This window comes from Polyodon spathula, chromosome 6 (assembly GCF_017654505.1).
Source record: "Polyodon spathula isolate WHYD16114869_AA chromosome 6, ASM1765450v1, whole genome shotgun sequence".
NCBI classification, from domain to species: domain Eukaryota; kingdom Metazoa; phylum Chordata; class Actinopteri; order Acipenseriformes; family Polyodontidae; genus Polyodon; species Polyodon spathula.
Genome location: NC_054539.1, coordinates 4,769,444 through 4,782,628, shown reverse-complemented (window position 1 = coordinate 4,782,628; position 13,185 = coordinate 4,769,444). Strand labels below are relative to the sequence as shown.

The 13,185-nt window shown below is 36.2% G+C and overlaps 1 protein-coding gene across 1 annotated transcript in view; it reads right to left on the bottom strand.

Moving 5' to 3' along the window:
- LOC121316712 (SPARC-related modular calcium-binding protein 2-like) overlaps positions 1 to 13,185 on the bottom strand; it is a 54,987-nt gene that overhangs the window by 15,069 nt on the left and 26,733 nt on the right. Inside the window, exons 6-9 of the mRNA XM_041251811.1 lie at positions 11,009 to 11,092; positions 10,101 to 10,175; positions 4,492 to 4,678; positions 1,783 to 1,865 (exon numbers count right to left, since the gene is read on the bottom strand). Of these exons, the coding sequence (XP_041107745.1) occupies positions 1,783 to 1,865; positions 4,492 to 4,678; positions 10,101 to 10,175; positions 11,009 to 11,092 (429 nt within the window). The remainder of the gene's footprint in view (positions 1 to 1,782; positions 1,866 to 4,491; positions 4,679 to 10,100; positions 10,176 to 11,008; positions 11,093 to 13,185) is intronic.

The following is a 13,185-nucleotide window of genomic DNA, read 5'->3' as shown; positions in this document are numbered from 1 at the left end:
TACAAATTGTCATTAACAGTCAAAATTACCAAACCAGAAATACATAACTTAGACATTCAGTTTAGGGGCTTGTTACTAGTCTTTTTTGTTTTAAATTGTTTTGGAATTGTTAATGGTGTTTTCTTCATGGAGTATGGAAGTGTTATTGTATGAAATACATGCCGTGTATTATCCATGCCTTGCCTTAAGTATTAGTAAAAATATAAGAAACAGTGAAAACTGTTTACAGTACAGATTAATCCAGTGTCAGCTATTTACTAAAAATCATCATTGGCGCATTTTTTTCAGAAAAAAAAAATAGACCCAATAAAGTTACAAAAGCAGAAATAAATAACATGACATTTAATTGGTGGACTTGGTGGTAGTCAATCATAATTTATTATAATCTGTACTGTTTACAAATTAGGTCAAGATCAAACACATATAAAAATGTTCTATAGTAATTTACTAAAAGCAGAAAGAAGATTTCAACATATTTCATATTTAAAAGCACATCCTGTAACAGCTAATGGCGAAAGTATCCTTCTCAAACCCTATTACAAAAACACAAGATTTATATTGAGCATTAGGATCAAGTACAGCAGTGTAATCATGACAGATTATGAGTTCACATCGCAATAAGAGGCAATGCTGCATTTAAGGGATTAGAGAAATAAAACCTTGAAAAGCAATTTAAATGAAAATACTGAAAGCATGGAAGAAAATCTGACAGTAATTAAAGGATGTTCAGCAAATACCCTTCAAATCTCTGGTCAATTAAGTTTCAGTTCAGTTTCAAAAATACTTTCATGAAACAGGCATCTGCTGTTGAAACTCACCACAGGGTAAACATTAGTTCAGATTTAAATATATTGCATATTATTTACATGTTATATTTTCGGTTCATTTTTTTTTAAACTAAGGTTTCCGTTGATCTGGAATTACTGCTTTGCAAGGTGTGTTATTAGGCACCCTATACATCTGTTACAATTATGTTGGTTAACCCTTTGCTGCCTGGTGTCCAATATATTTGACATTTTAAAATAGGCACTACGTAGGTGTAGGAACCAACCCAGTCAATAAAAGAAAAATAATCCAGGAGAATCCTTACAAAAGAGTTGTGGCGTTATTGGAGATATGATATGATATGATCAGATTATGTGTACCCTTGTAAAAGTTTACCAAATCTTTTTTCTTTTTTTTTTATGGTATTTTTGCAGTTTTATCATGCTTTCCCGATGGTTTAGTATGAATTTACCATTGTTTACCCTGGTTTGTCCTTTTTTTTAATATGCTTTACCATAGCATATCTATGATTGATCATTCTTTCACTATGCTTTATTTCACTGCATTATGCTTTTACTATGGGACACGTCTATAAGGGAGGAGGCGATGTAGGAGCTTGCAGAGCAGCTTGTTTAAACACTGCCATGTTCAGCTTTGGATTCCAGAGCATCTCCCAGTGGAATAATTGATAATCTGTGACTTCAGCACACTCAGATCTTACAACTATTTTCCCCTGGGATCATCAGGAGTCCTTTGGCAGCTGATGTATGCCACAGTCTTTAAAAGCCCCACAGAGCAATTTACCTGTAGTCAGTAAAGTATATGAGGAGCTTTTCACAAAGCCAGGGGATTTAAAATATTTTTTTCCGACTGATCTTATTGGCTTTTTAAACAACATACAGCAAACTTAATTATATTCATATAGAGACTCTGAAAAAACATTCACTAAAAGTGAAAAAAAAAAAAAAGTTTGTCATGTACCAAGTACTCGTTTACATCTTCTTGTGTTGCACTTACCTTGAAGATGTCGGCTTTTGTAATGATCTTTTGGTTTTGTAGGATTCGCTCTTGCATTCCCATCACATTTTGGTTGTTCGTATCTACAAAAAACAAAAATATTGTTGATTATTATATTAAGTTATGATGTCAAATATATAGTCTTGTATTGTACAATTGAGAATGATACTCAGTTATGTAGGTCTGAACCTGGGGTTCAAACCCCACAATCTTCTTTGCAATTTTAATTACTTTTACTCATGAAACACACTTTGGGTTGTTGATTTAAACAACCTTGGTACAATAGACAAATGGACCATTAAAATATCTAAACATATGTATGGTGTTTGGAAACTGGAAACATGCAAACTTTTCCAAATTAATTTTTAATATATACGAGGTGTGAGGCACCTAAAAGCAAAAGATACATATTTGATTATGTGATGGACAGACTTAAAAAGCTTAATATCTGATTCCATTGGCTTGAATAAACTCAGTTCCCCTGAAATTCAGGTAATCTTGGTTTAGGTCAACTGATATTGAACACAGGCAAGCTCTCCAAACTCTTCTTCCAACACATTGGCTATAGGAGACTAATTGCACATTAGGCATAACCGGTCGTTTTGTATCTGATTCATAATAATAAAGTTTCCTGGCAATAAATCACACGAGATCTGGCGCTAAATGAGTTTGCACTTCAGGGAGGAAAATGCTTTTGTTTTGTCCAATCTCTGAACAAATTACAGACCTTCTTGATTGCTGTGAGACTATCAGATATGCAATGAATTTCATGCTCATGCTGGTTTGGTCCAGGTAGTGGGAAAGGCACCCTTTTGGAGTAGGGAGGATAGAAGCTGCTTTGATACCCAGTTTGGAAAGGTTTGGATTCTGATAGCTGATGGATGGCCTCTTAAATCAGCCAAGAAAAGAGTGAAAGAGAAATCTCGGAGCTGCATGCACTAATGTAGCATCTGGCACCCTGCCTGATCTCTGATTAATCTGATACCCCACTCTACAGTTCTTTCACTCTTTAATAATTGTTCTGCTCATACTCTTTCTCTTTGGCTATGCTTCCTCTGCCCAGTCCCCCTGGCATACACTGTGTACTAGATTGTTAACTTGGTAGTTGATCTCTTGCCTAGCACATTCTCCTGCTAACAGTACAATTTATGGGATGCCTACAGTATGCGCATGTGATCCAGACAATGGATGGATGGATATTACAATGACATTAGGTCTAGAGTAAGGGGTTGTTACAATGAAATTTGCACTGGCATGTAAGTTAAAGGTTTCAGAAGAATTCAATGAACAAGAACAAGGTTATTTGCAGTGCTAAAATCCTGTCAGGTTTTTTTTTGCTTTAAAAAGGACACTTCTTATTGCATGCATTTATTACACTTTTAACAAGGAAACAAATATATCAAATTTAGATGGAGGGGTTGTCAAATTAAATATGCAAAGCCATTGTTGGTACTATGTAATGCTTTACTTTAACTTCCTCTTTTTAAACAGAGACAAGAGATACTTGTTCATACTTGTCCAAAAAATGTCCATTTAAATACCTTTTAAAGCACAGTCTCTAATCGATAGCCCCCAGCTGTACTGTTATAATAAGGGAAAAGTGCTATATATAACTGTCACAGAGAGAACTCACTGATATGGGCTTTATAAAGTTAGCTTCCAGTTAAATACCTGTAACCTCTAGTATTACAGAACACCCTGAAAAGTTTAAAGAAACACATTACATTACCTTTGTCTGTTCCCAACATAATATTTTAAGCATATTGCAAACTTTTTTTTATTAATTTTGAGTCACACATTATGGGTCATAAAGAAACTGGGCAACATATTTCTCAACATTAACTCAGCTGTGATCACCAGGATGTCATCTAAGGATCACAGTGTGTTCAGATTGCACTGTCTCCTGCAAAAATGCTGCTTTTCTGTTCCCAAAATGCGCCACTCATTTCAATCAGACCACCAGCATTGCTGCAGGAGGGAGCATGAACTGGACATTGCGATGTGTAGAAGAAAAATGATCATTCCCCTGGCGAATGTTCCCTAGTAAAAGTTGAAAAAAGTAATTCCTAATTTTATTTACTCTTGATGAATAAAATCTAAACTATCTGATAAATGTTGAAAAATTATGAGATGCATTATGAGAGTCTGAGCTGCAATGTATTTTGGATTAGTGGGATATGACTGCATTCCTGTGGAGAGGAAACCAATAAAAATGAAAAAAAAAGTCAAATAGATTATTTAAGATATGGTTGTTTCACATCTCAGATTACTAGATTTACCCCATTACTGATGCCTGCTTGTTCCTCAGAAACACTTCCATCTGACTTGGACATGTATGGTCATACAGGTCCAGCATACAGCACAAGCAGGGGACACACACTTTGAATAGAGCCATGCACAAACAGCATGAAGAACATGGCTTCTGACAGTATCACTATGTGAAATACACCACAAAGCTCGAGAGGGCTTCAGATCTTCCTGAGAACCCTAGCATATATGCCACGGCTTGATTTATAACTGCAGCTGAACTCTTTATTATTAAATGCAGGTTTCTTGGGAATCCTTGAGCATGCCTTGTCTCAGTACCACGGCAGAGCCCTGCGATCGCTGGGAATCAGAAGCAGCTGATAGGTAAGGCGAGAGGTTGTTGAGAAGCAGAGTGGGAGGATGTTTTGTGGTGTGCAAACCTACAACAGGGCTCGTTGTTACCTTGTGGATGTGCCAGGGATGGGGCGCCCCGTGTCTACCAGCACGCACCAGCAGTAGCCAGTGGAGGGGTGGCACTGCACCGGCTTGTACAGGCCACCGTTGGCACATTCTGGAATGAAGATGGCCTCGTTCTTGTGCTGCCGTGCATCCTCCTGAGCCGACTGGTGTTCCTGATCACACGAGGAAGCTGAAAAATATAAATCGTTAAAAGAGACACCAACTTTATTGTTAATGTTTGGCACCAGTATACTTACAGGCAATGAGATTGCAGCGAAACTTTTTTTTTAATGATCTACTGTTGTCCTTTAACTTTGTGTGAATGTATGTTTTCCCCTAGGGGAGATTTATTGACTCTCTCTTTACAATCAATAAATACAACATGAACACAATGAAAAGAGGCCTGTTTTAAAGCAGGAGCCATTTAAGGTTTCTGCATTAGGTTTCACCACAGTTTAAAAAAAAAATAGACCCCGTGCACTATTATGTAGTATCAAGCAGCTACAACTTCTAAGCGGGTGCTTTCTTTTTTTTTCCAGGAAGAAAAGAAAGAATCATTAAACACTAACTCATCTGTATCTTTGCATCTTTACTTTTTATGCTCTCTTTGGCTCTCACTTCAGCCAGCAAAACATAAGACAACCATGTATACAGATACTGCATGAGTATCAGAAAGAAAACCACATTGCACATTGTGCCTGGGAAAGGGGCACTGCATTCTCCAGGGGAACATACTGATTATCTTTCAATCTAGTGCACACAGGAGAAATACATTGCTTCCCTAGGTTTGCACTTAGCGTCTGTTTTACCATCTGTTTGATAACGATAGTAAAAAGGCTATACTGTATTTGATTTAAACGTTTTGCAAATTCTTTACCCCTCCACCACCTCTCCTGCATGATCTCTCTAGTGATTACTGCTGGCAAAATCTTTACTTTTTCCGTCACCACATTTCAAAAACACATATTGACCAGATTAGGACTGATTCAAATTTGTGAAGAAACTATGAAAATCCTGTTTTTCTCTATTGTTGCTCAAGTCCCCATTTTTTTGATCATCAAGTAGAATTTTTTTGTTTCTGTAGAAAGATTAGTCGGTTGACAAAAAATGTGTATGTGTGCAATCCTATATTTCTTAAACCATACTTAAACAATCAATTAGATCTTTTAAGATAATGGAAGAAAAAAACTGAAGGCCAACTGGATAAACATTAAAGCTTTGCAGGAGGGGGTTGGAGGGTTCCACATAACAAAACCACAACACAATTCAGCACAGCTGGCACATGGCAGTCTCAAAGGAAGCCAAGGATTGAATTGGAATAAGGTATTGAGGCTGAACAGATTTCGCTGGATGCTTGCAGGGTAATATAGCGAAGTTAATGCTGACACTGAAAGTGCCATGTGGACAAATTGGCATGAGCAGAAACTGATATATAGTATAAAAAAAATGCTAGTAGCAGTCTTAAATGATATTATTAGAGTGCATGTGATCTTTCATTAACTGGCTAAGAATTACCAGTTATTATGATTGCAATAATATATTTGCATATAATCAAGTTTGTGTAATTTATTGCCCACACCTTAAAACTAATACTTATTAATAGTTATTCTTATCGGAAACTGAGAAAATTATAGACAAGTCACTTATTATTAAGTTCTCAAAGTCCTGTTTATTCTGGTCCTGTGAACATAAAGTGTGTTTAGTCCCTACATTGAAATATGGTTCAACATTTAGGGAAATGTTTCCATAAGAAGCCTTGTGATATACAATGCTGTTGATATAAAAGCCTTCCTGGTGAAAGGTGTTGTTTTAAAACGAACCGGTCTGTTCAATAATAACACTAAGAAAAACATTTAATAATAGGGTACTCTGACCCACATAGGTTTATGAAGCATTAACTTGTGAGAGAATATTCACGTATTGTTTCAAAGCACTTAGTAAGTAAACATTGCAGTGTTTATTTCAGTCCTCAGGCGTGCATGCACCTAACTGATTCTTTACCATTTTTGTTCATTATTTCCTTTTAAGCCAGCACACATTGCATTTGATAAAAATCTGGACCTTTTATATGCTTTGCCATCCAATAACAAATGAGGGGTAAGAAATCGAATAAAGGAGCTGAATAAATAATTAACTGAGGCCTGTGCCTCGGCTGCCTCATAGCTTTCAAATGGTTATTTGTAAATCAAGACTGGCATGTTTAAAATGTCTGCAATTCCTGCCTATGGATGGAATATCTTTGAAGGTACTGTAAGAAATACTGGTATTTGAATATTATTTAATACAAAAGCCTCTCTTTGGCGTTCTGTCATATTCAGTAAAATGTCCTGAAATGTGAACACCACTGATATTGTTTCTTTTTTTTTTTTGTCTTGTGCTTGGAGTTTTACCAGTACATAGCTTGGCAAATTCAGCATGGCTGTGTTAGAAGGACTTCGTGCAACTAATTAATTAGCTATTCTGCATTTCTCTACATGTTTCCCGAATTCAAATCCTTGAAATGAACACAGAATGGGGTCTATTCAATTGAACTTAACAATGGCAGGTCTGAATACTACCACTATTTTTAGATTATTAATACAAGGTCCTTTGTGTGTAAAGGCTCTGAAAACCAAACACCAACTGTAGCTATGCATGTGCATCTTTTCAGTTTATTTATGGTAATAAAACTATGTAACATTTTTTAAACAACAGTGGTATTTAGATCTGCCAACAAAATGAATAGAGCCCAGTGCGTTTGATCAATACACTTTTTCAACTGGACTCACAAACCCTGTATTGGCACTAGTGTAATTTACTTTGGATTACGTCAGGTGGATCAGTGCTACTCATGGTCTGTGAAACCAAATCATATACAAAAATTATGCTGTCCTATAGTTCTGATCAAAGGCCCATTTATTTGAGCTAAATAGACAGTTATCGCTCTAACTGAATGTTTTCATGTTTGATTTTGATTTTTACGTGATCTATGTCAGGTCCCTTGAGAATCCTCAAAGCCACGGTGACCTGGTTACATTGTGTGCTAATGGGGAAGCATAATCAGGAATCAAATCAGACTGTGGGGCACAGGTTAAATAGCTTTGACGGTCTCAATGAATTCCCCTTTGGATTAATAGCTGCTGCACAAAATCTAAGCATACTGTAACCGGACACAATTTGACAGTGTTTGTTCAGAAGAGGCTCCATGACTAAATAGAACACTTGGGACTGAAAAGTCCTGAAAAGTCCTGTGGTTCAAGGGTAGGCAATAGAAGAAAAGGGTAACCTGCACATTACCAGTAGTTGTTATGATTTAGTAAAATCAATCCCAATGGAAAACATTGCCCAAAAATCATTTTACCATGGCAACCCCAAGACAAATGAGTTGTAACACTTAATGCCTTACTATTTTCCTAACAGGTCAGTATATAATTCTAAGAATACTATCATTCTTCTTAAATGTTCCTTTGGTAACGGATCAAAGAGAAAATAATATGTTATGTTAACACTAATAACTCAGCTATTATTATCACCCAATAGCTGAAGCAAGGTTAAACTTAAGGCATGAATGTTTGACAATATAATCAGTAGATCAGCAATTACTTTGGATGATTTTCACAAAAAAATGTCTGAAAAGATTAATGCCGAAAAAAAAACAGCAACAAAAAAAAAACAGTTCAGGTTCAAATACTGAGTTAGTCTGTTTTGGCTGAAAATATCAACCATAGTATTGTGATGACTACAGTATAGTTTTAAAGGAAACAGTTGCAAGGAACTTTGGGAATTTTGTAATTTGGGAATCTTTCAAAACATAGAGAGGTCATATTTTATTTCTAAACCAGAGCCTTCTACAAATTTTTTTAAACAATTACTAAAGTGCATTTGATCAAGCAATTACATTTGGCTTGTATTATCATCTCCATAGAAGTGTTTACATTTATTAAAGATGTTAAAGACTTTTTAATGCCTGGCGTGCCAAAGTAAAATAAATATTTAAAAAGTGTAATGTTTTTGAGCGCGTCAATCTAGCTAACACAGACAGTGTCATCCTGCCCAGTCATTTCACAGGACTGCTTGTTTACTTGGGAGCCCTTCACTTAACCATACTGGAAGTCCAATATGCACATATTGGCAAGAGAAGTAAAAAAACAGATTCCAAACATAAATAAACATAAATCAATGATAAAAGGCAAAGATTTGTAGAGAGGCTCTGGTGCTTTAACTTTCTTGCAAGTTTTTTATTTCATTTTATCAAACCACAGTAAGTTTAGCACAGTTGGAAAAAAAAAAAAAAAAAAAAAAAAAAAAGATCAATTAGTCTTGGTTTTCACGTAGTTTATGACCTTTTGTCAATGACCCTCAGAAAATACAACTAGAACAGGCTGCACTCTCTAATCTACTATACACTACTGGACAAGCAGATAAATTAACAGCATAAAGAAGGTTTAATTCCACATCATCTCTGCTAAAACTTGGATTTGTGCAGTCTTCAGAATGCAGTCATTTTCTTAGAGTTTGCACAAGCCTGGATTGGGAATATTAGTGGAATTGGAAACCACTACTCAAGTCTTCATTATCTCAGAGGTCACATTTGTGTCCCTCACCCCATTTGAGCCAGTCACATTAAACACCAGCTCAGTTATTACTATTAAAACACTTTTTTTAAATTCCTCATTATTGACTCACAGAAGATGCTCGTTCGGTGCTGTGAAAAAAGCAACTAATTACTAGAAAGTCACTCAAGCAAAATAACATTCACTCCTGTTTATGGTATATCTTCTACAAATTGAAACAATGTCACAACATGTGTTTGACCTACAACAGAATATTTTATGACGAAAGGTTGCTTGAATGGGGAACATAATAATATTTAGCATAGCTTAGTTTTATATTGCACTGTCTGTCATGCTTTCCAAGTAAATCTAAAGCACTTTAAGGTTGTAGGAGAGATTTGCTACCATTTTACCACACAAGTGTTGTTTATGTCCATCGACCCTGATGTTGTTTCCTGGGCTTCGTGTGAGGCCTAAGGATAAGATGGGCTGGCTCTTTAAAAATCTCCATTTGTCTTGGTTGTGTGCCAGCAGAAAGGCCAAAGACACCTAGGAAAGGGTTGCTGATAAAATAATGTATATATTTTTTTACCACGAATATAGACAGACACATGTTGAAAGGAAGTTATCCCTTTGATTTGACTGGGCAATCCATCATGCCAGTTTTTCTTTTTCCTGTTACAAAAAAAAAAAAAGTTAAGTCTTTGTGAATCTGGCCTCATTTGTCCACCCTCAGTACCCAGCTCTGCACTTGGCATCCAAGGAAGCAGTAATTGAATAAGGAGCTTCCTACTTCATCATTCAGCCTTTGGCAAGATGAGAAAGAATGTTGATTCAGAAACAGGAGAAATCAAACGTTCAGACAGGAGAGAAACCTAGAGAAAAAGTAACACAGACAAAAAACAGGACCTGAAAATAAATTCAATCCCAGTGGTGTTGTTTCTTCAGGCTTTACCAGCAATCACCCGCAGTTGTTTTGTTTTGTTTTTTTCATGGAAGACAAAAAAAAAAAAGATATCCAAGTAGCTTTAATATAATGCTAACCAAGGTTTTAAAATCCAATTTCAAATCATTTCATACCTGGATTCTTAGTTCTATTTGTTTGTCTGCTTCTGACTCGTTCAGTCCACAGTGATGGGTAATGAGAGGTTATGTCTAAAAAGTGAAGAAACAAAAATTAAGACAAAAACTGCAATTACATAGATAGATAGATAGATAGATAGACTTATAAAACTGTCAAGCGAGTATGCAATGTTTAAACTAGACACAACAGATACATCTCACCACTACCCTCTGATTTCAGAAACAAATTTAAAACAAAATGAAAATCTCTCCTGCTCTTTGCTGACACAACTGTTGGGCTTTTAAACAAGGTTGGGTTCGGTATAGAATTCTGTTGTGCTCGCCACGAACGGGAAGGACTGGGGTCCTGCGCAAACTGACTCGGGAGCCATTTAGTCCACATATTCTGGTTTACAATCTAGGGAAATTATGCCAATTACTGGCCATTGGTATGAAAACAGCCTTAGAACTTATTGGTCAGCTTCTCTTGAAGACTGCAAAGCCTGAGTAGGATCATTTCCTACAAAAACTCGGAAGCCCCTCCTTCGATGTCAGGTGCAGTGTTTGGTTGTTATATGAGTTGTCTATCATATGTGGGAAGTCAGTCTGCTTTCAATTCTCATAATGTTTATGTTACAAATACATGTTACAATCAAACAGTCTGCAGGGACTGTTTTTTCTCAGTGGAAGGATACAGAATATATTTCTTATTTTTTTCCTTAAAAAACCTATTTTGCGTAATTATTTTCAAGAAAAAGTGTAGCCATTTTATAAGCAAAACAACCCTCTCCAGGGTGTGCGGTAAGACAATTCTTAGTGCACTTCCTGGGTGGTTGAAGGCACTCTGTCTGCAGCCTTGTGCCTCACAACACACCCAGGGCGTGTGGTAAGAATTTATTATTTACTTAGCGTTATTACTTACTTACCTTCTTCATCCCCCTGTGGTTGTGGATCCAGTGCCGCAGCGGTTGAATCATCTGAATTCAGAATGGAAAAGATTTGCAAAGAGACTACAATTATAAAAGTAAGCTAGATATTTCTACACTTACAATGAATTACTGGTGATTTGCACATTGCCCGGCCAATAGGAAAGAACAAGGAAGAAATTAGTGTAGTGGTAGTACAGTGCTTTGTGGCACTGGGGGTATAGCTACGCAAGTTATGGAAACTTGTTTGCATGTCAGATGGTGAAAGAGTGCTTTCCAAAGAACAACACATCTGAGTCAAAGGGTGTACTTGATTTGCTCCGCTGCTAGCGGCTGGATGTGATAATGTTTGCTTCATTAGCTCAGTAGTACTCTGCTAGCATCAGCCCTGTCTCCTACTGAACAGCAGTAGCACTGTGGTGTGTTCACCATTCCGAATATGGTGAAAAGCACAAACATTGGTATGTATATATATATATATATATATATATATATATATACAGTAGTGTGCACATGTATTAGAACACCCTGCTGCTTCTGTAGTTTTGATTTGTTGTGCAATGAAAACAAACTACTGCATCTGAAAATCTTAGAAAATTATCAAAATAGGCAAATTATGATTGTCTAATTTAATTGATGACTTAAGTAGGCCATACATGCAATTAATTTAAAATAGTCAGTGAAAAGGAACACATTGCCACAAATGGTAAGATGCATGAAACTTTTTAGTTGTTTAAAATGCCTAATTAAAGCATTTCCATGCATGTTGGTATATAAAGGATATCCATGACAAATTGTGAGTTGTTCTAATACATTTGCACACTACTCTATTTACATATTTTGGGCTACTTTCGCTATACATACACAGCTATGTTAAGATGAGTAGATTATGATATAAACTACAATCAGAGATAAAATGTATTTAACAAATCTGGAAACATATGAGAGGTAAATCAAGCACACCCGAAATGTCCTAAGAGTTTTGATGCCATAGGATTGAGGTTCCTGCTTTACCAGCTTGCAGCTTTGGGGAAGGTAAGGAAAGTAAAGTGTATTCTGAAACAAAAGAAATCAGTGGTTTTAAAAAAAAAAAGAGAGAAACCTAGATGCAAGGAAAAAAAAGTAAAAGAGAAAATGAACAGTGCCTGAAAAAGAGAGATACTTAAGTATGCCAGGAGTACAGTAGATTATTTTCTGGGAACAATAACTCCTTTTCCTTCAGTATTATCAGCAACAACAACAAAAAAAAAATTACTTGTAATAGTGCTGCCTGTGTACTTCAGTGTTAATTTAGGTCACAATTGAATGTAGTGTACTACTTCAATTTGGTGCCGCAGTGTTCATTTTAAATTGATCAAAATGACTGTGGCACTTAAAAGAGGGCGGCCATTATACGAGAGCGACCTTTATTAATAACACTACGATTTTCAAACGCTGTAATATTTTATTACATGATTTATTACATTTTTGAAGTATCGCGGTTGCTTATTTTCTGTAATACGGTAGCCTACCTGTACGTAGCATCGTGTGTGGCTAACCTACTTTGACTACAGTACATTTATCAGTGACAGTTACAGAGAGCCTATTAGGTGGGAGTTGGAAGTTCAGGGGAGTACTGTACCAGCGAATCAGGAGTGTGTATTGGTTGTTAAGGAGCGGGACAATGCTGGTGTGGCAGTTAAGTCCAAGAGTGTGGTGGAGATGTTTTTCTGCACCAAAAATTACCTCAGAATATCAGCTTGATTTCTGTAAAAACTACAGTATATACTACTTAGTATTTTCTCACTGTAACTTCCTTCTTACATTGCTTTAATTTGTACGGGACTGAGTATGGGAATTACTTGAACTAAAAACAAAACAACAAAAACACCTATAAGAACTTCAGAAGGACTGTCGTTCTGTACGTAGTTTATCTTGCATTTTCTTTCAGAACTGTACTACCATAAAATAAAATGTGCTTAATATGTGTGTGTGTGAGTACATTAGTTTGTAATTGACGTGCTAGATTGAGGCTCTCGTCTCTTTGGGGGCGTTACATGTACATTGTGTGTGTTTTTTTTTAGTAGAGGGAGAAAAAAATACCTTTATGTTTCTTTACTGATAGCGTGTTTATTTGATGGAGGCCTCTATTAGTTGATATATGACTGCGGCGTCAATACGAGGGAATCTTTAATTCG